Below are 26925 nucleotides of genomic sequence, written 5' to 3' on the forward strand. Positions count from 1 at the left end.
AAAAGCTATACATAGAGAAAGTGTTGAAGAGTTCAGCATGGAAAACTCTAAAAGAAGATTTTTACCTCTTAGGTATGGTATTAATTTTTTCAAGATGATGTGTCCGACCACATCTGAGGAAGTATAGTGCATGAGTAAGATTCCTTATGCCTCGACCATAGGAAGCCTCATGTATGTCATGCTGTATACTCGACCTGATATAGTTCTTGCTGTGAGTATCACAAGTAGGTATCAGTCGAATCCAAATGAGGAGCACTGGATAGCTGTGAAGAACATCCTTAAGTACTTAAGAAGAACTAAAGATTTGTTCTTGATCTTTGAAGGAGATTCTGAGTTGCGTGTCGAGGGGTATACTGACTCAGACTTCATGTCTGATCCTGATGATAGAAAGTTTACATCAAGATATGTGTTTGTTTGCAATGGTGGTGCAGTTAGCTGAAAAAGTTCCAAACAATCCATCATAGAATTTTTCTATTTATCTACATGATTAAGGATCAAATCATTACCTGAATAGCAGCAGAACTAGAGATCAAATCTCAAATAATCCAATATAAACCTTCGCGGAGGCCTGGATGTGTAGATCCTCTACTTCATATGCACGTCAGATGCTGCAGGAAAGTAGAATGAACTCCAATCCAATCATTTTCGCAACCCAATCAAATGAGGGAGGAGATGTGCTGTGTGACACCTCACACCAGCAGGTGGTATGTCCAAGAAGGATCCACACCCAAGGGAGAGGGGCGGCACCAAAAGAGAAGAGACCAAGGGAGGAAGAAGGCTCTTCTCTTCTCATGCCTCTCTCTCTCTCTTTCTCTCTTCTCTCAATCTGATTTGTTTGCTATGCATCCATAGATAGCGACCCTCTCTATTTATAGATAATTTCTATAACCCAATAAGTATAGGAGTCCTAACTCAAATCTGATTTGAATTAGTTCAATACTCATGAAAGAAGGATTCCTACATGAGATAGAATTACCATCATATATGACAATCAATTTGCACCCACTCCCGCACCCACATGGGACACCCCAAACTAGCACCATTCCAAGTGTTGGCTGGTCCACATAAGAGGAGAATCTCAATGCAAGTGAAAATTCTTATATCTCATCAAATCAGATCAGATTCGAATCCAATTCGAAGCTAGTTCGAAATAATTTTGAAAGACTGTCAATTTCAAACTCTTTAAAATTTTTGTACCAAGTCTAACTTGAATTTTGAACCTAATTAAGCCTAATTAATTCAGATCTAATCTAGAATTAATCAGCACTTAAATTCAATCTCTCATATGCTCCATGGATCATAGATCAAAAATTATTCATCCCCAGGATCGAATCTGAATCTCATGCGTAGTGCTAGCTAGACATAGTCAACTCTTCAATCTCGTTTGATCCATAACTTAATTCTCAATCAAGTTAGCTTATATGTTCAATCAAGTCAACTACTTTCAAATTGGACATATAAACATAGGCTAATTCTTTCGTACTCTATCTGACTTGTGTGCGTGACTCTATAGGTTCAAACACATCGGTAGCACAGGAACCAATTCCTGCACTAATCGAGATACTATCTAGCAATAGTTTCCGACGTTCAGATAGATCGAATTATTACAAAAGAATATTTCAGAATCTATACATATGATTACCGTATAATTTATTCTTTTGATCCTGAATGTTCTAGGATGGTCTCAGATTAACTGTTGTTGGTGCAAAAATTCGCTTGCGTCGGAGAAGCTGGAGTTGTGGGGGTCGCAGTCGCTGTCGGGACCTGCAAAAGAAGTCTAAACCAGAGGTGGGGTTGCTCCGGCAAGACCCTCCGACGCTCAAGTCAGTTCTCTGCCTCAACAAGAATGGAGTGCTCGAACGGAAATTTTAGTAGAGTTTTGGGATAGAGAATAGAGCTTGGAGAATAACGTATCTGGGGTCCCCCTTTTATAGACGGAGGGGGCAACAAACTGATAGCGATGTCTGTAACCGTCTGGCAGTGGGCCGTCCAGAGTCAGGAGGAGTTTGTTGTAGAGAGTAGTGGAGTGGACCCGTGGCTATCACTGGGGCGTGCCACGTGGAGTCTACTACGGGGAGCGAAGCGGCGTCCATTGTCGCGACTTGTCAGAGAATGGAAGAATTGTACGGTATTCATCGCAGGAAGTGGAGCAGGATCGTGGCCATTATTATGGCCTGCCAGGGAGTGATGAAGCCGCATGAAATCCATCGCAGGAGGTGGAGCAGAGTCATGGTTGTTGCTGCGGCCTGCCAGGGAGTGATGGAGCCACGTGGAATCCATCGCAGGAGGTGGAGCAGAGTCGTGGCTGTTGCTGTGGCCTGCCAGGAGGTCCAGGTCTATCGGTCGAAGTTCGGCTGGGGTGTTTGGTGGAGAGAGGTGGCTAGCCACCTGCCTGAGAGGAGCTTGGAGTCCGGCTCTCGCGAGAGTCCAGATGGAGTATTCCTTCAATTGAAGTCGGGGATGAGGTCCGGCTCCCGAAGGAGTCCGGGCTGAGTCTACCTGCAATCAAAGTCAGGGATGAAGTCCGGCTCCCTTAGGAGTCCGGACGAAGTTTACCTATAAGGGAAGTCGTGGGTGGAGCCTGGCTCCCGTAGGAGTCCGGGCGAAGCCTTTCCACAGTCGAGGTCGGGGATGAGATCCAGCTCCCGTAGGAGTTCGGGCTGAGTCAACCTGCAATCAAAGTCAGAGATGAAGTCCGGCTCCCTTAGGAGTCCGGACGAAGTTTACCAGCAATCGGGGTCGAGGACGGAGCCCGGCTCCCATAGGAGTTCGGGCGAAGCCTTCCCGCAATCGAGGTCGGGGATGAGATCCGACTCCCGTAGGAGTCCAGGCTGAGTCAACCTGCAATCAAAGTCAGGGATGAAGTCTGGCTCCCGTAGGAGTCCGGATGAAGTTTACCAGCAATCGGGGTCGAGGATGGAGCCCGGCTCCCGTAGGGGTCCGGGCGAAGCCTTTCCACAGTTGAGGTCGGAGACGAGATCTAGCTCCCGTAGGAGTCCGGGCTAAGTCAACCTGCAATCAAAGTCAGGGATGAAGTCCGGCTCCCGTAGGAGTCCGGATGAAGTTTACCAGCAACCGGGGTCGAGGACGGAGCCCGGCTCCCGTAGGAGTCCGGGCGAAGCCTTTCCGCAGTCGAGGTCAGGGACGAGATCCGACTCCCGTAGGAGTCTGGGCTAAGTCAACCTGCAATCAAAGTCAGGGATGAAGTCCGGCTCCCTTAGGAGTCCGGACGAAGTTTACCAGCAATCGGGGTCGAGGACGGAGCCCGGCTCCCGTAGGAGTCCGGGCGAAGCCTTTCCGCAGTCGAGGTCGGGGATGAGATCCGGCTCCCGTAGGAGTCCGGGCTAAGCCAACCTGCAATCAAAGTCAGGGATGAAGTCCGGCTCCCTTAGGAGTCCGGACGAAGTTTACCAGCAATCGGGGTCGAGGACGGAGCCCGGCTCCCATAGGAGTCCGGGCGAAGCATTTTCGCTGTCGAGGTCAGGGACGAGATCCGGCTCCTATAGGAGTCCGGGCTGAGATCTGGTAGTTGTAGGAATCTACCGTCGGAGAAGTTCAGCCGTTGGCGGAGTCCGGAGTAGTTCGGATTGGAGTTGAACCTGGCTGGAAGAAGTCTGGAAGGGATTCGGAGAGCAGCTGATAGTCGTAGAAAGTCGGCTGTCGGCGGAGCTTAGTGAGCGCTTGGGGTGGTTTAATAGATAACTGGGGGAACTCATGTTGAAGGAGCTCGAGTGGTGTAGTGGGAGTTCGTCCGTCGGGGGAATTCGATCAGCACTGCGGGAATCCGACTGTTGGAGAAGTCCTTGGAGATATCATCTGCGGTCAAAAGTCGGAAGAGTCTCGGGAGGGTCAATCTTGTTAAGAACTTCGGCTGAGGGTATTTTATACCCAACACCAGTCCCCCTACTTTCAAGTTCAAATTTTGAATGAAGGAAGTACAGAAAGATTGTCACAGTCGAAGTTGCTCCCTCGATGTCCGTGCACGATCGTCCTCCGATATTTTGGCATTTAATGCGTGTGCACCGGAGTCTTTTCAAATCGAGGTGATCCGAAGAGGCCCTTTTGGAACCTGCAGTGGAACGGTGCTCGAGGCGTGGCACAATAAAGGCACTGTCAGCCGTCTGCCACTTTTTAACCGTCCGCTGTGGTGAGTGGGACACGCGGCGAAAAGAGACCGGTCAGAGGGGATTTGCAATCGTCATTATGCCGGATCTCAGGGCCTATTTAAACCCACACCCCTCCTCTAAGAGTCCCGCTCTATCCGACGATCTCATTCTGGCATCCTTCTTCTTCCTGAGAACTTCGATTTTTCTCAGCGCCCTTCCCAGCCTTAGGCATTCCTCGAGCCATCCCCCTTTCCGCACCTTCGTACTTCTTCGAATCGCCTAGGTTAGTCTCAGAACTCCTTCCTCTTTTTGTTCTTCCTTTTGTTGTTCGATCTTTCTTCCTCTTGCTCTGCGCCTCAGTCCCCCGGGACCTTGTCCATGATTTTGCCTGATTTTTAGGGATTTCACCTCTGTAAGTGGTCTTCGTGTGACTCAAGATGTCTTCCAGGGGTTCTTCTTCTAGCGGCTCTAGGAGTTCGTCTGTCTCGGTCTCCCAGAATCCTCAGGCGGTAGATGAACCGATAGGTAGAGCCGAACCTCGTTCGATTTTTGCACCGAACGCCATTCCATGTTCTTTGACTCCGGACGAACTCCAACTGATAAGAGTTCAGTATGGGGTTCCTTCGGAGTACGAACTGGAACTTCCTGGCCCATCCGATCGGGCTAGTGCCCCTCCCCCCGGCTGCTTCTGCCTGTACCAGGAGGCCTTCCATGCCGGACTCCGGCTTCCTCTGCCGCCTTTCATCATTGTCCTTTTCCGGTTCCTGGATATTTCTCTGGCTTCGGTTGCACCGAACTCATTTAGGTTTTTGATAGGGTTCCTCTCCTTTTGTCATGTAGTCGAAGTCAAGCCCACCCTTTCCTTGTTTAGATACTTCTACACCTTCAAGCGTCATCCCTCGACGAAGGATTGGTGGTACTTCTCCCCTCAGTTTGGTAGGAAGGGGTTACTAAGGGTGCTCCTTCTTCTATCCATAACTGGAAAGAGAAGTTTCTTTATGTTCGATGCCCGACCTTGAGGCTAGAGTTGCCCCCTTGGGGCTCCCTGAGGGACTCCGTTCGTCAGGCGCCCAGTCTGGGGGGAGACGACCATCAAGCCTCCCAGAAACTCCTCAAATATCCAACTCCTTCTCTCCCCAACCTCCTGAAGGAGCAGTTTCTGTTCAACATCGATCTGAGCCCCCTGGATCCCGTCAGTATTTCATCTCTCCCCTTCTTTTTTTTTTTATTTTACCTCTCTTCTTTTTTTCTTTTTCACGCCTTCCTTTTCTTTTCTTTTTTTTTTTTTTTTAGGCATGGACGCCGAAGAAGCACAGATGCTTGCCAGGGGCCTGAAGGCTCTCAAAAGAAAGGGCACCGCGGCCTCCGGGCTGGTGAAGAGGGCTAGAGCGGAGGGGACGAGTTCGGCTGTGCCCGCCCGAGCGACCTCAGCTGCCGACGTCCTTCCAGATACTGAGCATCCCGTCGCCCGGGCTTCCCCGAGGGGTTTGAGTTCTCCTACCGAGGTCCCCACTTCGGAGACCCATCCTGAGGAGGTGCCAGGGGGTGAGAGGAGGAAGACCTTGGCCCGTCGGGTCGGCAGTCGTCGGGCTGCCACTGAAGAGTCCCGCGGCTCTGAAGAGGAGCAGGGGGATGATCCCTTTAGTGACAGGAATCTAATAAAAAAGCTAGTAGACGGGTGCTCGCTGCCCGAAGTCATCCAGAGGATCGTCCACGTCGATCCTACACAATGAGTCTGGGACTCGCTGGGGGCCTTCCTCGAGGTAAGTAGATTCGTCCTCCTTTTTTCTTTCGCTTCTTCATTTAATTAACTTCCCAGCTCTCATTCTGGCTCTCCTGTTGCCCTTGCAGCTCGGGCATCAACTCCTCGCCAACATCGAGATGACAAACAAGGCGATGGAAGGTCAGCAGGCCAAGGCTGCCCGCCTTAAGGAAATGGCCCTCGAGGTGGCCGGTCTCCGAGAGGCGCTTGAGAGAGAGAGACAGACCTCGACGGAACAGAAGGCCGACCTGGAGGAGATGGTGAGGGGGGTGGAGGCCGAGGTTGCCAACATGGCGGAACAGATCCCGACCCTGGTCTCGGAGGCTAGGAGTCAAGCGATGGAGGAGTTCAAGACTTCCACCGAAATGAAGAAGTTGAAGGTTGAGTTCGGCCAAGCCACATTCAATAAAGGGTTCGAGCTCTGCCAAGAGAAGATGGTCGTGAAATTCTCCGAGCTCGACCTCAGCTTCTTGGACGAGGCATCCGAGGATGAAGCCGGACCCTCCACCACCGCTGCAGCCGCCGCAGTCCACCCCCCAGAGGTACCGAGTCCCCCCGTTGATCCAGAGGTCCAAGACCTCTAACTTTGTATTCTTCCTTTATTGCCATTTTTCTTCTTTCTTTTGTCTTCAAGAAATGTTCAGTCAATAAAATTGGTCTCCTCCTTTTGGGGGACTTTTCTTCTCTTCTTTTTCTTTCTTTTTTTTTTCTACTTCTTTGTAATGAGCTGCGTTTTAACGCGTTGACCTCCCGATGGCAGCGTCCCGCTGAAGCGCTTCCCTTGCCTCAGGAGATTCCGCTGAAGTCTACAATCTAGCGGCTGAAGAAGAAAGTCCTCCATCTAACAAAAAGGTCAAAGAAGATGGAAGGCAAGCTTCGCAGGTGGAGGGAGAGTCATTCCGAAGCCACCGCAGAGGCCACCTACTTTCGGAATCTTTACGTGAAGGGGATCATGGAGTACAGCCGGAGGAAGGCAAACTTTGAGAAGGAGCTTGAGGAATACAAGAAGCGTGCAAGCGATCAAATTTGGGCTCAAGCCGCTAAAATCAGTTCCCTCAGGGTGGAGCTGTCGGCTGCCCGAGAGAGGATTGGCCAACTGGAGGGAAGTTCATCCCGGCTTTTGATCCGGGCCGACAGCAACCGGGAGTGGTTGAAGAAGGTCTCCGACCTCCAGCAGCAGCTCCAGAATGTCGAGGCGAGCTACGATGCGTACCGGGCTGGCTGGCGCAAGCAGGTAGACGAATACAAGGGGAGGCTCCGGATGGCGACCGACGAGATTGCCCGCCTTCAAGGGCAGCTGGCTGGCAGGGCTCAGCTCGCTTCCTCTCGGGATTCCAGTGAACTCCAATCCCTGAGAAGAACTACAGAAGAGCTTTCTATCGCCCTTGGGGGGAGGACGGCCGAGCTGCAGCAATTGAAGATCCAGCTGGCATGCAAGCAGCAGGCCGTCAAGGATGCTGAGGCAGAATCCGAGGTCCTGAGAAAAAGGCATCGAGAGGTGGAGAGCGAAAGCCAGTGATATCACTGAAGATACATGGAGATATTAATGAGAGGGAGAGAATTGGAAGCAGAAGTCGGACATTTGAGGGATTCGCTGGCGAGGGTCGAAGCCAAAAGTCCGAGGTCGGAGGAAGCCGGGCCCCCTTAGGGCTCTTTTTGTCTTTCTGTCTTCCCATGTATATATTTTTTCTTCTGTTGTTTTGTCTTGTTCTTGTCGTTTTGCTTTTCTTTCTTTAGCCTGCTGGACTTTGTAGTGTATATTTTGTGAATAAAATGAAAAAAAGATTTTGTGTTACCTCATCCGCGTGTTGTATTAAATTATCGTCCGCCGAACTTCTTTTGTCTTTTGACTTGTCCGACGTCGATGTCGTTTGGAGGTGCCCAATCGTCGCCACGCTGATTTGCTTTTATGATCATCCATGGCCATAGGCTCGAGCTCGGTGGTCCGAACTCCGCATTACCTCGAAGGGGTCATTATTTTCTTGGCCTGTGTCGAGAGCCTTCTTAGAGGCCGGGGGTGTTTGGTAGGAACTTTCCGTCTTTGTTGAGATGAGGTTCTCTAGGTCTTTGGTGTGGTTTATTTTTCGTCTGTTGCCAGTGTAATTCATCGCTTTTCTTCTTAATTTTTCTCCTCTTTCCGGGTGAGGGTCCTCCCCTTGCTTTTCGTGGGGTCGCGTAGAGGTGTGGAGGTGCCATTGAGGGGACTTTTCTCTTTATCCGATCATGTTGGGTGACCAGGTTTTCATCATTGTCAGGATGAGGTCCTCCTTCTGCCCTTGACGTAGTCGATCTCAGCTCAGGTTAGGATGAGGTTCTCCTTCTGTTTCCGACGGGGCTGTGGGGGCACATAAAGGTCGTTGTGAGGGCCTCTCTCCCCATCCGGTCTAAAAGAACCGAGTCTTCGACTTTGCTCGTGTCAGGATGAGGTTTTCTCCTGTTTCTAACATGGCTGTGGGGGCACATTAGGGCATTATAGGGCCTCTCCCCTCATCCGATCTAAAAGAACCGGATCTTCGACTTTGCTCACGTTAGGACGAGGTCCTCCTCCTGTCCCTAACATGACTGTGGGGGCGCATAAGGACGTTGTAGGGCCTCTCCCCCCATCCGGTCTAAAAGAACCGGGCCTTTGACTTTGCTCATGTTAGGGCAAGGTTCTCCTCCTGTCCCTAACATGCCTGTGGGGGCGCGTAAGGGCATTGTAGGGCCTCTCCCTCCATCCGGTCTAAAAGAACCGGGCCTTCGACTTTGCTCATGTTAGGGCGAGGTTCTCCTCCTGTCTCTAACATGGCTGTGGGGGCGCGTAAGGGCGTTGTAGGGCCTCTCCCCCCATCCGGTCTGAAAGAATCGGGCTTTTGATTTTGCCTAGGTTAGGATGAGGTTCTCTTCCCATCCCCAACATGGCCCAGGGGGCATCCAAGGGCCGTTATATGGGCCTCTCCCCCGATCCGATCTTAAAATAATCGGACTTTCATTTTGCTCATGTTAGGATGAGGTTCTCCTCCTGTTCCTAACATGACCATGGGGGCACTCAAGGGCCGTTATATGGGCCTCTCCCCCGATCCGATCTTAAAATAATCGAACTTTCATTTTGCTCATGTTAGGATGAGGTTCTCCTCCTGTTCCTAACATGACCTTGTTTTAATTGTTTGAAGGGGTTATCCCCAATCGTAACAAATCCATGCCGAAAGGAAAAGACATGCAAAGTCGAAAAGAATTTTGATTCAAAGCAAAGTCGTGAGTAGTACATTTACAGGTTTTTCAAGTTCCATGGTCGTGGAAGGTCTGCTCCTCCTTGAGGCCCTCCGGTGATAGAGTCGATGGTCCCGATTGGAGGCCGATCTCTAGGCTACTCCTCCCTCCTTGGCGGTTCAGGTTGCGGCAGGACCCTTGGCCGATCTTCTCTACCCTCAGGCCGGCGTCGAATGAACCTATCGAGTCGACCTCGCCGGATGAGCTCCTCGATCTCGTCTCGGAGCTGGATGCATTCCTCCGTGTCATGGCCGTGGTCGCGATGGTAGAGATAGAACTTGTTGGGGTTGCGCTTTCCGGGGTGTGTGCGCTCCTCTTTGGCCTAGGGAGCTGCTCTCTGACCTCCATCAGTACCGGGTCTTCGAAGCATTGAAGGGGGTGTAGTTGCGGAATCTTTTCGGTGGAGAACTCCGTCGAACTCTGTGGTCCGGACTTCTCTGCCTACATACCCGGGGAGGAGTATGGACACGCTTGTGCCCGGGAGGAGTTCGAGAACGTGGTCGAGCTTCTCTCGACCCTTTCTCGACTGCGGGCTTACTCGAGTCTCCCGCCTGCCGTTCTCTCGCAGTCTCCTCATCCTTTATTTTGAAGGCTTCTTCCGCTCGGGCGTACCCTTCGGCCCGAGCCAACAGATCAGCAAAGTCCCTGGGGTACTTCTTCTCCAGGGAGAACAAAAAGTCATTCTTCTGAAGGCCGCCCTTCAGAGCGGCCATTGCTACCGATTGGTCTAAATTCTGGATCTCCAGCGCTGCGACATTGAAACGGTTGATGTAGGCCCGAATGGACTCCCCCTCCCTCTGGTTGATATTGATGAGGGACTCCGAACCCTACCGGGGGTGCCGGCTGCTGACAAAATGGGCCACAAATTGATGGCTCATCTGATCGAAGAAAAAGATGGTACCCGGCTTCAGCGCCGAGTATTAATTTCTCGTCGCTCCCTTCAAGGTGGATGGGAAGGCTCAACATAGAATGGCATCGGGTACGCTATGAAGCAGCATCATCATCCAGAAGGCCTCCAGATGATCAACCGGGTTCGAAGTCCCGTCGTAGCTTTCAAATTGGGGGAGTTTGAAGTTTGGCGGGATCGGTTCCTGCATGATCATTTGAAAAAAAAGAGGGTTTGTACAAATATCCTCATCATAAGCGGGGGGAGCGTGGCGGAGTTCCTCGATCCACCGATTCATCTCCTGGAGCCTTCGGTCCAGGAAATCCTTGCGACTACGGGTCTCGAGGGTCCTCTGGCAGAATGGGGGTAGAGATCTTCCAGGGGTGGAGTCATGGTCGGATTGGGGGCTTTCCACCCTTGGATTCATCTTTCTGGGAAAGACAGGGCGGCTGGCCCAAGTGGCCCATCCCACCGCTGGATTTTGGAGTTCTGGCGATGTTCTTTCCGACCGCACTGATGCCTGCGGCTGCTGCTGCTGTTGCATGGCTTGCACAGCTTCAGTGAGGCCTCTGACCTGCTGCACCAGTAGGTCGAATTGCTCCGTGCCAACCGCCATTGCCGGAGGAGGAGGTACAAGCTGGGAGACTGGAGGTGAGGCCGGAGCCTGAGATATGGCCGCGGAGGTCGTGGATCGCCGTGTGGATGCCTTGCGGGGAGGCATCAAGTGAAGATCAAGTGGGGGAAGGAGGAGTGGACGTCGGAGAAGATGACCAGAGGCAGTCCCGTTGAGCGCTCCTTCAAGAACAAGGGTACTGCGAAAGTTCGGCCCTCCTTCTAGTGCCAATCCTGTTGGTGCAAAAATCCGCTTGCGTCGGAGAAGCTGGAGTTGTGGGGGTCGCGGTCTCCGTCGGGACCTGTAAAAGAAGTCTAAACCGGAGGTGGGGTTGCTCCGGCAAGACCCTCCGACGTTCAAGTCAGTTCTCTACCTCAACAAGAATGGAGTGCTCGAACGAAAATTTTAGCAGAGTTTTGGGATACAGAATAGAGCTTGGAGAATAACGTATCTGGGGTCCCCCTTTTATAGGCGGAGGGGGCAACAAACTGATAGCGATGTCTGTAACCGTCTGGCAGTGGGCCGCCCAGAGTCAGGAAGAGTTTGTTGCAGAGAGTAGTGGAGTGGACCCGTGGCTATCACCGGGGCGTGCCACGTGGAGTCTGCTATGGGGAGCGGAGCGGCGTCCGTTGTCACGACTTGCCAGAAAATGGAAGAATCGCGCGGTATCCATCGCAGGAAGTGGAGCAGGATCGTGGCCATTATTATGGCCTGCCAGGGAGTGATGGTGCCGCATGGAATCCATCGCAGGAGGTGGAGCAGAGTCGTGGCTATTGCTGCAGCCTGCCAGGGAGTGATGGAGCTGCGTGGAATCCGTCGCAGGAGGTGGAGCAGAGTCGTGGTTGTTGCTGCAGCCTGCCAGGAGGTCCAGGTCTATCAGCCAGAGTTCGGTTGGGGTGTTTGGCGGAGAGAGGTGGCTAGCCACCCGCCTGAGAGGAGCTTGGAGTCCGGCTCTCGCGGGAGTCCGGATGGAGTCTTCCTTCAGTTGAAGTCGGGGACGAGGTCTGGCTCCCGAAGGAGTCCAGGCTGAGTCTACCTGCAATCAAAGTCAGGGATGAAGTCTGACTCCCTTAGGAGTCCGGACGAAGTTTACCTGTAAGCGAAGTCGTGGGTGGAGCCCGGCTCCCATAGGAGTCCGAGTGAAGCCTTTCCGCAGTCGAGGTCGGGGATGAGATCCGGCTCCCGTAGGAGTCCGGGCTGAGTCAACCTGCAATCAAAGTCAGGGATGAAGTCCGGCTCCCTTAGGAGTCCGGACGAAGTTTACCAGCAATCGGGGTCGAGGACGGAGCCCAGCTTCTGTAGGAGTCCGGGCGAAGCCTTCCCGCAGTCGAGGTCGGGGATGAGATCCGGCTCCCGTAGGAGTCCGGGCTGAGTCAACCTGCAATCAAAGTCAGGGATGAAGTCTGGCTCCCGTAGGAGTCCGGACGAAGTTTACCAGCAATCGGGGTCGAGGATGGAGCCCGGCTCCCGTAGGGGTCCGGGCGAAGCCTTTTCGCAGTCGAGGTCGGGGACGAGATCCGGCTCCCGTAGGAGTCCGAGCTGAGTCAACCTGCAATCAAAATCAGGGATGAAGTCCGGCTCCCATAGGAGTCCGGACGAAGTTTACCAGCAATCGGGGTCGAGGACGGAGCCCGGCTCCCGTAGGAGTCCGGGTGAAGCCTTTTCGCAGTCGAGGTTGGGGACGAGATCCGACTTTCGTAGGAGTCCGGGCTAAGTCAACCTGCAATCAAAGTCAGGGATGAAGTCCGGCTCCCTGAGGAGTCCGGACGAAGTTTACCAGCAATCGGGGTTGAGGACGGAGCCCGGCTCCCGTAGGAGTCCGGGCGAAGCCTTTCCGCAGTCGAGGTCGGGGACGAGATCCGGCTCCCGTAGGAGTCCGGGCTAAGTCAACCTGCAATCAAAGTCAGGGATGAAGTCCGGCTCCCTTAGGAGTCCAGACGAAGTTTACCAGCAATCGGGGTCGAGGACGGAGCCCGGCTCCTATAGGAGTCCAAGCGAAGCCTTTCCGCAATCGAGGTCGGGGATGAGATACGGCTCCCGTAGGAGTCCGGGCTGAGATCTGGTAGTTGTAGAAATCTACCGTTGGAGAAGTTTAGCCGTTGGCAGAGTCCGGAGTAGTTTGGATTGGAGTTGAACCTGGCTGGAAGAAGTCTGGAAAGGATTCGGGGAGCAGCTAATAGTCATAGAAAGTCGGCTGTCGGCGGAGCTTAGTGAGCGCTTGGGGCGGTTTAATAGATAACTGAGGGAACTCATGTTGAAGGAGCTCGGGTGGTGTAGTGGGAGTTCGTCCATTGGGGAAATTCGGTCAGCACTGCGAGAATCTGGCTGTTGGAGAAGTCCGGAGAGATACCATCTGCGGTCGAAAGTCGGAGGAGTCTTGGGAGGGTCAATCCTGTTAAGAACTTCGACTAAGGGTATTTTATACCCAACACCTGTCAACCGAGATTACTTCATCCATATTGTATTTCAACCTTTCAAATCCATCTCATGGATTATCCTGGCCAATGCTTTGCTAAATTAACATACAGTGATACATCAACTCCAATAATTCAAAAGGGTCAATCCCATCTTGATCCACACACAGACTTCGTAAGTACTTGACTGTACCTAGTAGCCTTCCGTCACTGTATTAGAAATCCAGATAGTCTGGCACCCAAGTATAGTGAGTTACTTGCAAGTCACTATGATGATCTTAGGTCTGAAGGATACTTATACCCATATATTTCATGAGTAGCTCTTGACAGTAGAATACTCAGCAAGTGAGTCACTTGTTCAGTGATGATGTACCCCTACTCTCACTTGTATGCCATACCAGTGTCACCACACTCTTTAGTTAAGAGGACAACCAACCCATATGGCACACAATAATCTTCACTCGATAAATATCATCATCCTGTAATGATATATCATTTGGTTGCGAACATGTTTAAGAACTATACGATAAATTCTCTCTTTATTGTACACTAGCATAGTTCTAAGGACTTCATCACAGTGCAAGAATTTAAGGAAGATGTTACTTTGTGATAAAAAAATATCAGAATAACTTTTATTCAATAATCAATAATTCATATACAAAGAGAAACTCAATCATCACATGATTAATTTTAGGACATAATTTTCAACAACTCCCACTCGGACTAAAGCTAATCGGGGCAGTATCTTATACCCATCTTTCATTTGAAATCATCAAACTCTTTGATCCCGAGAGCTTTAATGAAGGGGTCAGCTAAGTTCTCCTTTCCATCGATCTTCTGAAGCTCGACATCACCTCGATTCACGATCTCTCACATCAGATGATAGCGGCGTAGACATACTTGGTGTGATAGTGCCACTTAGGTTCTTTTGCCTGAGCTATGGCACTGGAGCTGTCACAATATAGTAGGACAGGACCATTAATGAAAGGTGTAACTCCCAGCTCGCTGATAAACTTTCACAACCACACCACCTCCTTTGCAGCATTCGATGCAGCAATGTATTCTACTTTGTATATAGAATCGGCCACAATATATTGCTTGGAACTCTTCCAGCAAATAGCTCTTCCATTCAAGGTATATACGTAGTCCGACATGCTTCTACTGTCATCACAATCTGATTGAAAATTCGAATAAGTATATCCCATAAGTTTTAGATCAGTGTCTCCATAGATAAGCCATTGATCTTTAGTATTTCTTAAATACTTAAGAATTTCTTTCACAATCTTTCAATACTTCTCATCCGGATCAGACTGGTACCTACTCACTACTCCTAGTGAATAGGCCACATCCGGTCTCATACATATCATAGCGTACATGATAGATCCCATTGTCAAAGTATATGATATTCTACTCATGCACTCTCTCTCCTCAAGAGTTGTCAGATGATCCTTCTTGGAAAGAGTAATCACATGGCCTATCGAAAGATAGCCTTTCTTGAAATTATCTATGTTGAACCACTTCAATAAGGTATTGATACATGTGGATTGAGATAATCTAAGCAACTTTCTAGATCTATCCCTATAGATCTTCATCCTAAGGATGTAGGATGCTTCTCTCAAGTTCTTCATGGAAAACTGTGATGATAACCACAGCTTCACGCTCTGTAAAGTCGGGATATCATTTCCTACACTACAACAAAATAGGTTATTAGTGATGAAAAATTTTTATCACTAATAATCTATTTTCATCGCTAATAGTTATTAGCGACGAAAATTTTATCATTAATATTTTGTCATAAATAATTACACCATTGATAATATTTTACGATGAAAAGAATATTTCATCGCTAATAATATTTATTTGTGATGAATAATTTTTATCGTTAAAATATTTTCGATGAAAGATTTTAATCGTAAAAAAAATATTTACGATAAATTATAACATCGCTAATAAATAAAAAATTAATAACAATAAAAATATTTTCATCGCTATTAATTTTATTAAAATTTTTCTAAAATAAAATTTTTAAAAACTTTTAGTGATGAAAAATTTACGTCATAAATAACATTTTTTGTAATAAAAATTTTTCATCACTATGAATTTAATAATAAATTTTTTAAAAAAAATAAATTTAAATAATATTAGTGACGTAAATCTTACATCATAAATATGATAATTTCCAATAAAAATTTTCATAGCTAATAATTATTTATGATAAATAAATTTTCATCGCTATTAATTTTTTATAAAATTTTAATAATTTTATATTTATTAAAAAATTAAATTATTATACTAAAATATTTTTGATAATCAATATTTCATCAAAAATAATTCTGTCGCTAATAATATAAATATATTTTTTTAAAAAATAATTTATGAATATATATTTTTAATTTATATTTATAATATTTTTATAAATTAAAAATAAAAAATTTACATAATAAACTCATAAATAAATTTTATTATTTTATTATATTAAATTAAAATTATAAGAGATTTGAAATAAAAATAAAAAACTACATGAAGAAGTCATCAAGTGTCGGCATCTGAAAAATGAGCTAGGAAAAGAGAGCGCTCAAAAGAGCTCGGATCGGTCTGCTGCTACCTCATCAGCTATATCGTCTACTCCATCTGTACCATCTGCTCCATCATCTAGATCTAGAGCTACTGATACTGATCGATGCGTGCAACCAACTCCTGAGCTAGCTGCTCAGCCCACTGTCGATCTTCGATAGTCTGTCTCTGTACCTCCATCAGTCGAGCCTCATAGGCAGAATAGATGTCAGCCCTAGACGAGCATGAGGATGAGGGAGCAGTGATCCCATACCCTAGACCCCTAATATAACAGGGTTTCATATCAAGCACCTGATCACAGATCTCATCATCTGTGGGTGCAGTCGAGCCCTCAGGGGTAGGCTGGGATCTCATGTCTGTCATACGGTCTTGAAAATTAAAGTTATAGCTATTTTAATTTTATAATAAAAATTAGACTGCGAATGAAAAAATAATTGAAAAAACTTACAAAGAGCTCCTGGCTCTCCGTCGTTCGCTTCTCTGACCATCACTGGTAAGTCCGCTGGTAGATATCGATCCTACCAAGAAGCTCACCACTTTCAGCATTTTTTTATAATTTGAGAATAATTAATTAAAAAAAATTTAAATAACTAAAGAATTATATGCTAATTAAAAATTAAAAATTATCTACCATGTGCTTCATGTGACGAGCAAACTACCTCAAACCCCCATAATATGGTACGATCTGTCTTGTTCGATTCACGATATTTTGGGCACATCTTCTCTGTACAGTTATCAGTCAAATTAGTAGATAACAAATTTAATTTAAAAATCAATGATTCAATCATTAAACTCTAAAAAAAAAATTGGATGTGTAACCTGATATGCCGGATCTTCGTAATGCCGGCATATGACAGTCCAATCATCCATAGTGATGCTGTCATAAGGCTGCTGCCACGCTGTCTCCTCCTCATGATCCTGCACTACATGGTACCAATGCTGATGCATGTGATGGCAATAATCTTTGAAACACAATGATAAATGAGTGTCCACGGCTCGCCGCACACGATCCTCCTCAAAATTAATGATGTCGAATACATCCTGTCAATAACAAATATTAGAAGAATACTATGCAAATTAAATATTTATAATATTATTTATTTTACCTGTAAATGGGTGTAGAAAATTTTTCTCTGAGCCGGTAGAACATGACGTCAATCAAAAAGCATCACAGGGTCATAGCTGTGACATATGATGCCCAGCTCAGTCTGCCACGGCTCGCACCATCCCCTAATGGGCCTGATGTAGCCGGATGGTATCTCGATACGGAGACGCTGTCCCGGGTGCTCGCGTCTCCAACACTCTAGAGCGAGGTTCTTCGATGGACATGTTTAAGACGTATATGATATGTAATGACGTATCATTTGATCATGAATATATTTAAGAACTATATGATAAATTCTCTTTTTATCGTACACTAGTATAGTTCTAAGAACTTCATCACAATACAAGAGTTCAAGGAAGATGTTACTTTGTGATGAAAAATATCAGAATAAATTTTATTCAATAATCAATAATTCATATATAAAGAAGAACTCAATCGTCATACGATTGGTTTTAGGATACAATTCCCAACAATAGGTTTCTTAAAAGAAGTTGTATAACTTAAGTTATAAAGAAATCTAATACAAGTAGGATTTGTATTATGAGATTGAATAGGATTCAATCCTTATGTCTATTTAAAGGATCTCTCTTAAGGTCCTTAGGCATCCAACTAGTGATCCACGCCTACCTTTGGAGACCCCCCCCACGCCCTCTCTTTCTCTCTCCCTCTCTTCTCCCTTGGCATCCCACATGCCCCACCTCTTGGGCATCCCAAGTTCTTCCATGCCCAAGGCTGTTGGGCGTCCCCTATTTACTGGTTTCCTGATGTTTGGTAGCAGTACAAAGCAAGGAAGAAAGGCAAGAGAAGAAGAAAAGAAGAAGATTAAGGAAAGAGATCAAGAGTTGATCGCGATCCAGACTTCATTCAGATTCAGCAGGCTGAATTTTCTTAGAGAAGAAAATTTAACTTGAAGAGGACTATTCCAGGCTAATCTCGAGTGAATACCCGTAGATGCCGGACACTTGTGTGGCTAAAAAAAGATTTCTTCTCTTTCAGATTCAGATTTGAAGAAAGAAATTGTGAAACAGATATGCGATTTGATCATAATCTGAATTTCAGCATATGTACAATTTCAGCATATGAAGTAGGTCCTTGTAGTTTTATGTTTTTATGCATGCATGATTCAAATTAAAAGTATTTTAATCTTGTATTCCACTGTGATGTTTAGAAAATAAAATTTTGAAACACACATGCATGTCTTAAAGCTCAAATTTCAACATAGTCAAAATCTAATTATATATATATATATATATATATTAAATGATATTTAAAGAACAGTAATGGGCAATTTGGATTTACATCAACATTTATTGTATTTAAAATTAAAAAATTAGACACGATATATGATTTTCTGGTACAAAAAAAAAAAAAAGGAAAAGAAAAAAACATCACTAGAGGGAACCATTTATTTATATAGCTAAAGTATAAGCACTCTAATCAACACCACTCAAAGTGAAGTCCCATGCACTTAATCAGAGCAAGGATGGTGGAAACAGACTGTACTTGGTCTCCAACAGCAAATCCCAGACAAATTCTTCAGATGGAAACGCTGTTTGGAATCCCCTTCCCGGTGAGCCCACCAACACGCGAGAAATCGGACGTGTTCGGATACAGCAACGTGTAAGGCATCTTCACCGGCCCGTTCCGATTCTTGATCCTCGTATCCTCGTTCATCGTCAGAATCCGTTTCTCGATCTCGACCAAATTGTCCCCGAACCGCTTGAATGCATCCAGAGCCTTCCGGTCCGTGGTCCACTCCGGCGTGTCCCTCTGCCCCAAGTACACCTCGTCCGAGGAGTGCCTCGATAGAATCTCTATAAGGGACACCCCAAGAATGGTCTGAAACTGGCTCGTGATGGTCTTCAGAAAGACCCCTTCCGGGTTTTTCTCCAGTTCCTCGTAGGCCGGCGTACCCGGTTCGGGCATGAACCGGCGGCTAATGGTGGGCCGGTTCGGGAGGTACCCGGCGTAGGGGTACTGCCCGAAGTTGACGGCCGCGTGGAGGGCGGAGGCCACCCAGATGATGGTGCTGCATGTCTTGGTCAGCTCCCGGAAGGTCCGCATATTTGGCCACCATGTCTCCTTCTTCTTGTCGCCGTGGCCGACCTCCCGGACCTCCTTCCACCATGCCTGGAGCTCGACGTCGCCCCGGACCGCCGCGTCGCTGGGGTAGTAAATGGAGCAGTACTCTGCGACCCACTTCTCGATCGCCCACCATATGACTAGCCCGTCGACTGCGTAAGGGTAGTCCTTGATCAGTAGCCGGACCTTGTGTGGGCTGCTCGGGTCCCGCACAGCAACTCCTCTGTCATGTCATGAAATGAGTTGAGATTGAGCTCTTTGGAGTCGCACCTAAGGGCATGTAACAAATGTTGGATGTATGTATGTATGCAGATATTTGTACCTCTTGAGGAGATCATCTGGTAGTGCATGGTCTGTGAGCTTCCAGTCCTTGTAGATCACCGCAGACATCTCCATTGCATATTTCCCGGGGAAAACAGTTGATTCGAGGACGCCCCCGGCATTGATGAGGATCTGGCGAGCCAGGGCATTTATGTTCATCGTGTCACGGTAGTGGGGGCTCAGAAGCTTGTAGATTGGGTGCATGACGCTCAGCTGCCGGTTTGTGGCAATCACAAATGGTTCGATCACTGCGTGTGTGTTTAGCCTGCAACAATGGCAAAGAATTCCACAGACTTCACTAACTGTAAAATGGCCATGCTCTGCTTTAGTTTCAATAGTTGTATGATGCAGTGTCATCTATAGGGCATGATCACGGACAATACCAGTGGCTGATTAGTTGGTGATAACCAGAATCGTCGACAGCAACATAGGCTTTAGCCAACTGCCAAATTGAAGCCTCAACGCCGTCTTCAGCTGGAGTGAAGACTTGGTTGACAGAACCATGTTGTTCACCATCTGGGTGCGGTTTGCTCAGCTCAATGGCCAGTGGCTTCAGAGTACCATCATCCTTGAGCAATAGTATAGTTCTAGAGGCATATATCTTGTGGGATGTAGAGTTGATGCGGTTAAGGTAAGGGAACAAGGCATCATGGTGATCCAAAATGAATAACCTGTTGCTCTTCAATGCCTGCAACAGAACTCAGTCGCTTAGAATCATCATGCCACAGTCAACAATGCAACATTCCTTAATAGTTCATTAATTCACATACCTGATCTACCGTCAAGCCCTCTAAATTCTTTTCAATGTGAGCTGCCGTTATTGAGCTGGTATGGTCGCCATAAGTTTTTGGATCAAGCTTACTGGTTGGAGGGAATTCCTGCAAGATTCGAGTTGCTAAGTGCAATTCGTCCAAGACCTGACGATCAACTGCTAATAGATAAACCTCAATTTACCTCGAGACGCCTTATTATAACAGGGTTCACGCCGGCAAGCATTTCTCGGCCAAATTCTTCATCAGTCCTCCATGCATCCTTATCCTCTGTGGGATGACATTACCATTAGGATCACTTTGTAATGCTAATCACTAAAGAGCAACTCTATGTAATAGATACCTTTGATGACTTGCGGAAGTGGGAGCTTGAGCACCTGCTCTCCATCGGACCGGACCAGTTCCTTGATCATCTCCAAGGGGATCCGATCTTTGATCTCTTCAAGTGCAGGGAACTCGGGCAGCTTCAGCCCACCTTCATAGAGGTTCAGCACGTCTTGGAGAGAATCAAACTCCATTGGGGTCTTGTCGAACACAGTGTTGAGGAGTGGTTGCAGCGACTGGGTCAACGACTTGAGAGCGTATGCAAGGAAGTCCGACATCTTAAGGTGCCCGAACCGCTCATCCCGGGGGACATAGATGTTGAGGCTTAGAAGTGGCAACCTGCTTTCACTGTTTGGATCTGTGGAGGAATAGAAAGAGACGAGTATAACATAAGCTTGAGCTTGTTCGGTGATTCCTACGTATCCACACTGCAATGGATGGATGGTTCTAGTGAGCAATTAAGTTACCAGTCTTTGTAGGGGGGCGACCGGTCCGGCCACGCCGAGGGTAAGGGTACTCGCTGGAGCCACCAAGAACTGGTCGGACATACTCGGCACCTTTGTCCGGGTCACCAAGATCATTATAGTAAGCATAGGCGTAGACCCGGTCATGCTCCTGGAGCTCGCCAGTGACATCGTCCCCTCTGAGATGGAGCAGTTCTTCTAGTCTGTATGGTCGCAGTGGCTCAGGCGTTTTGCTTGGGAGGTAAGTCTGCAGGATTACAGGGTATCAATATTTAAATCTGAATACCAGCTAGCCAATGGAACAAGAAATTTGAAAATTCCGGGGCAGGAAAAGTCCTTTCCTTTCCATGTACCAAATCCTGGAACAGGAGGCTAGACCACTTGACTGATCACTGTTAAGAGCCACATGAACAGAGTAGGTATTTCAGAGTGAAAAATGGGATAGGTTTTGTTCCAGCAGGATCTTATGTGGTGAACCACAGAATACTGTACTTCTTTCTATGGCTGTCATTAAAAGATGGAAGGCCATCAAACAATATGTACTGTACATCATATGATACATGCTCGTAGATCATCTTGTTTGATGGCCATCTATCTTTTGATGGCAGCCATCCATAGCTACACAATACTCTATGATGCTGTCCATGCATTACAAAAGATCCATACATATTTTTATTACTTTGTAAGATATTTAATGTCTAGAATTTTCGCCAAAATAAGCTAGGCTCAAGAATGATCCTTTTTGGGCTAGCCTTAGTATCTAGGTCTAAATCCAGATATAGTCATTTGCTCAATAGATTTAGGTTAGGTTAGCACCTATTTGAATTGTATCTTAATTACTTTAGATAATAATAGGCTATTTAAGTCCAAAAGGAAGATCGCATTCAATCAGGATCGATGCTACTATCACTTCATGAACCGACAACTAATTACCATTCCAAATTGCCAATATATTTTTGTTTTTTTGTTTTTTTTATTTGGAAGCAATTGGCTTCCTAATTTTTGAGAGATGTGCAGGCAGGCAAAACTCAGAATATGGTAGTTGGATATGATGCAAGCGGGCCTTACCCTTATGTTAAATATCAAGCAGTCATGTTCAGTACATGAGGTATCCTAGTTTCCAATGGATTATGGATATTGGTAGGGTAGCTTAGTATAGAGGCTGAAACTATGTCGTGCGTGAATCCCTTCCAGCTTGTTCGGGTTCAGACATGCTATATAATACCCCAGTAATTTACAAATAATTCAGAACAACAAAAGAGTTTCCTCATATATGTTGTTCAATCTAGTTCATCTTCTTGGGCCTTTGATGATGATGATGATGATGATGATAAAAAGTGATACCAAATAGGCCCTAGAAATAGGTGCACCTGATCTTTTGTTTGCTTGGCAAGTGATGGCAGGAATTCCAGTTGGCCAAGCTAAAGATTTGACAAGGAAAGCCAAGCCACAGCAATGTGGAGGTGTGTGTAACATTTTGCAGTGTGCAGTGAAAAGTTCATGATAATTCATGATAATCAAGGATGGGATGGTATCATAAAAGCAATATATATGAGATTTGAAAGTTCAAATCATATTCCTCATCATAAACTTGAGGTGCAAATCATATGACAAAAACTATCGCAGGTCATTTAAAGGGTTATGTAGATATTTCGATGATGAGTGCCTTTCGAATTCGTTGTTGTAAAAGAAAATATTTTTTAACAACAAATTAATGACATTTTGGATTTTTATAAATAAATATATCCATTTATTTATAAAAGAGTGTTGAGTATGTACATTAAAGATGTTAAAAGTTCTACAGATATCATTGTTAAAAAAACAGTCATGTCATCTAAAGTTAGTGCGCTATGGTGCTGTGACGGTTTGATGTTAATTGGGAGGCTAATGATCGGAATCCCTCTAAGATCCTTGGTAGGCTGTCATTTTCCTCTTTAAATTCTAGGATAGTCATTCCCATTACATCAAGAGCAAAACACGAAAAAATGAATGAAAAAAATAAATAAATAAATAAAAAGAAGCACGCGAAATGATAGCACTTGTACAACAATAGCAGAACCAAATTGGTTGTCATGCAACATCGTTAACAGTAGTATCACAAACATAACAGGATTATTGCAAACAATTTTTGGAGTGTATAAAGCAAAAGACACCTTAAACATTCATAATACCAAATAGTCACGGTTTGACAGTGATCTCAACATAATTTCTGAAAAACATAATTTAGCTTTACTATTAGGGTATATACTTGTTTTTGTTTTGGAATAGGCCAAGTATAAAAGATGACATGTTTAAGAACCTTAATGCCTCTGAAGTTTCTGCAAATCCTTTCATGCTTAGCAGTGTCTACACTCCGTCCATAATCCTGCAAGTATTCTTTATCTTTCCTGGGAGAAGTGGATATTTTTTTGAGGAAATAATGGATAAGAGTGATAATAATAGATAATAGATGAGAAATCCCGTCCCTCAACCATAGCTTAGCATAATGGCTTTGATTTTTTTCCTTCTCTATCTTCTTTATCGGTATCCAGACGCGCTGCTTTCCGATTGGACTGATCCATCAAAAACATAAAATGCTCATCTTTCATGTCACGACGTGTCCTTTCTAGTTGAATTGGTCCACTAGCTGAGCTGTAAATCTGGTCCTATTCTTATGTGGCATATGATAATTGGTATGGTACGGAGTAAGTATGCGTCAATTGGAATCGTTAGCATCAACGTGCTCACTGACGACATTAATTAGAAGCAACCAAACATGGACGTTGTCCAACCCGATGTGGTTCAAACAAAAGTGAACCCATCCTCAGTAGGACAATCAGAGCCCGTACAGAAAACTAAAATTATCCACTACTGTTCACCATGCAATTCACAGCCAATTTGTAGGTTAGTGATTGGCTGAGCACAAATAGGACTCGGTCGACACCGTCGATCTCATCATATTGGCACCGATCACCAACCGTCAGATCCCTGGTGAACTAAGCGGTGATCATTAACAAGTATATGAGTAATCGAATCCATGATGATTAATACTTACATGATTGGCAAAGAAGACACGGTCATATGTATACTTGTCGACTGGGTAGACCCAGGAGTTGCAGACGAAGTGGATTCTTCCCTTGCGAGGGACTCCCTCCAGGGTCAGCGACTTGAGGAAGAACTCGGAATGGTGGCTGTTCTTGACGATGACTGCCCCTGGAATGCCTTGGCTCTCATCCCAATTGAAGGTGACGTTGAACCGGGACTCGCCGGCAGACAAGGATGTCAGTGTCGTGATCCACTCCTCGAGGTATGCCGGTGGCCCGACCTTACCTCTCTTCCCATTATCTGTTCCATGTACCACCACACTATTTATCAGTGTCCAATCCTTGGCCAGTGAAAATAAAGCATCGGTTCAATTGACATCATTTTGTCATCGTGTCACCTTACAAGAGGAAAAACACGGTGCGGGGGACAAATATTACACCTGGGTTGGGTTAACCAGAAGATACTCGAGTCCGAATGATACGGATGTCATCCGATCTGAAATAGATCCAAGATGAATAGGGACGGTAAAATCCAAATTAAATCTTGAATATATATATATATATATATATATATATATATATATATATATATATATATATATATATATATATATATATATATATATAATTTTTTATAAAATAAAAATTAATTTTTATAATTTTACTTGCACCAATCCATCCAATCTGCTTCATTTAAATCTGCGCTCCATTTCAAAATAAATATGAAATGGGTATAAATAATGATTGGCCCATCGCTATATCTATAGGGGCAACAATTATACTTTCGAGTCCATATATTTTCATCCGTCCAATGTGATGGGAAGGGATTGATTATGTGATAGATTGAGATTGATATGGTTACGTGGCGTTTAGGGCAAGCGTTTGGTGAGGCATCACTTAATGCCACTAGGGAAATTACTACTGGTCCCACCCCACTATGGAGACAAAGCGAGGTTCATGCTACACATCATTAGGGAATTGATATTTTACACCACAATCTAGCAAAATAATCTCGATGTAGTATTAGCTAGGTGTGTTATATACGTTAAAAACTTGCAATCAGTGGAATGGTCTCTGCACCTCGGGCAAAATCCAATCACCTACGATAACTTAACAGGCAAGGAAGAAGCTACGGGTCAGTCAACCTACCAATCCTCAAAAAGACTAGTCGTCAATCACCTGCACGTCTCCTCACGGGAAGAGATTAACAGTTAGAAGCGTTCATGCGTGTTGGACTATTTAATAATATTTTTTTTAATAATATATAACATGATGATATTTTTTAGGTGGATGAAAAATTAAATAGCAGGACGATCCTAACCAATAATCTTTTCTCACTGGAAACACATCCTGTGAAAGGTTTCATAGGAGCCACAACAAATCCAAGCATCCGTTGTCACATTCTATGGATGGTTTTATGTGAACCACAATAGATATACATATATATATATATATATATATATGAGCCATTCATTCAATTAAAAAACCTTCAATCCTTTTTTATATCAAAAATGACTTGATTTCTTTTAACAATCGCACACAAGTTTCTATGTGGATTCTCGGTCTATTGTGGTTCACATAAAACCATCCATAGAATGTGACAACGGATGCTTGGATTTGTTGTGGCTCCTATGAAACCTTTCACAGGATGTGTTTCCAGTGAGAAAAGATTATTGGTTAGGATCGTCCTGCTATTTAAAATTATATATATATATATATATATACATCGAATAAAATTAAAAAATAAAATAGCTATAAAACCAAATAGGATTCTTTTCAAGACTAGCATATGATGAACAAAAGCTATTAGATATGTGAAGGAAGAAGAGGAATTAATGGAAGGAGGGAGAACGTACTGGGATCGCCTTCGGTGGCGCTGACGAGCTGGAAAGTGACCCCCTGCCCCAATATCTCATGCATGCGATCGAGCAACGAGGCGTGCAAGTCGTTGAAATCCAATACGTTCTTCTTCATCAACACCACCGTCCCTTTAATCTTCGTCCCCTTGCCCCCCTCTGGGCGCTTCCCCGTAATGGCATCAAAACAGCTCATCTTGCTCTACTTCCTTCCCGATCCACCAAAAAAAAGAAAAATATATATCGAGATTGAGGTCTGGATGGAGTTTCAGATGGAGATGGAGATAGAAATAGGAAGAGGAATAAAAGTGTTCGGTATAGTTGAGGTTTTGAGTTGCAAGCAATGAGAGGAATAAGACAATTTATAGGCCTGAGAATCTAATAAATACACGTTAATACACGTCAAGGCGCTTATCCGTCTGATTTGTTCCATGAGTTGCATGCTTTATGTTGTCCGTCAATTTGAAGGAAATGGTAAACTAAACCACGTCTTTCGAGAAGGCTTTGAACACAAATGATGGTGCAAGGAAAAATCATAGCTAGTTGGAGATAAGCATCATATGACTAAGTTGGCTTCGGACCGAACACAAGTGAGAAGGCTTTGAACCATTCATTTGTTACTTTTTATATGTTAATAAAAGAACATAGGAATGTATCAAGAAGAAACGTGAAGATAGGACCAGTTACTTGTAAACTACGATTTAAAAATGGTGAAGTGGGGGCAGTCTTCAATCGAATTTATTCTGGTGGTTTCTTGGAACTTCCCTTTTGGCTTTCAATATCAACTTTAACTTATATTTTGATACATAACATCAACTTTATTTATAGGAGACATTGACCTTCCCCAGTGATTCAGATCGATTTTTTTTTTTTTGATTGAAAAGGGAGACTTTGAACCACCCAAAATATTTTATTAAAAAAATATGTACACAATATAAAAAGATAGAAAAAGAGAATAAGTAAGATTGCTAGGTGCAGTCTGACAAAAAGGGGAATTATTTCACTTAAACTTTTTTGTGGCTTGAGTCAGCCAATAATCCTTGCTATTAGTGCCTTTCATCAATGAGAAAACATATGTTGTTCATTCGTCGCTTTATCAGTTTCTTCCCCTCTTTCCTTTTGAATTCTGATCACCTTCAAGCGTCTAACTTTTGTCCCAACCTTTCAATTATTTGATTAACTCTATCACGTGCTGCTTGTGCTTTCCCTCATATGCAGTCGCCCAGCTTTGTAAAAAAAATATTGCTTGCTCAAGGATGATATCCAGTTATGTGGCTTCTAAGCAAAATATTTTATTATTTCGCTCCTTCCATATACTCCATTCTACCACGACAACTAATGAGTCCCATGCTGCTCTTCTCCCTTTATTTTTTAAA

General features: G+C 45.3%; 1 protein-coding gene across 1 annotated transcript; it reads right to left on the reverse strand.

The window, feature by feature from the left end:
* Window positions 1-18003: 18003 nt before the first annotated feature.
* Window positions 18004-25984, reverse strand: LOC105032459 (probable linoleate 9S-lipoxygenase 4). The gene is made up of 9 exons (XM_010906913.4): window positions 25550-25984; window positions 23705-23994; window positions 20674-20917; window positions 20226-20564; window positions 20067-20152; window positions 19883-19990; window positions 19496-19800; window positions 19114-19377; window positions 18004-19014 (listed from the first exon to the last, which is right to left on the reverse strand). The coding sequence occupies exons 1-9, from the start codon at window positions 25743-25745 to the stop codon at window positions 18246-18248; spliced, it is 2601 nt and encodes an 866-aa protein (XP_010905215.1). The 5' UTR covers window positions 25746-25984; the 3' UTR covers window positions 18004-18245.
* Between the last annotated feature and the right edge of the window lie 941 nt (window positions 25985-26925).

The sequence above is a fragment of the Elaeis guineensis genome, chromosome 13 (genome assembly GCF_000442705.2).
Source record: "Elaeis guineensis isolate ETL-2024a chromosome 13, EG11, whole genome shotgun sequence".
Classification (NCBI taxonomy): Eukaryota; Viridiplantae; Streptophyta; class Magnoliopsida; order Arecales; family Arecaceae; genus Elaeis; species Elaeis guineensis.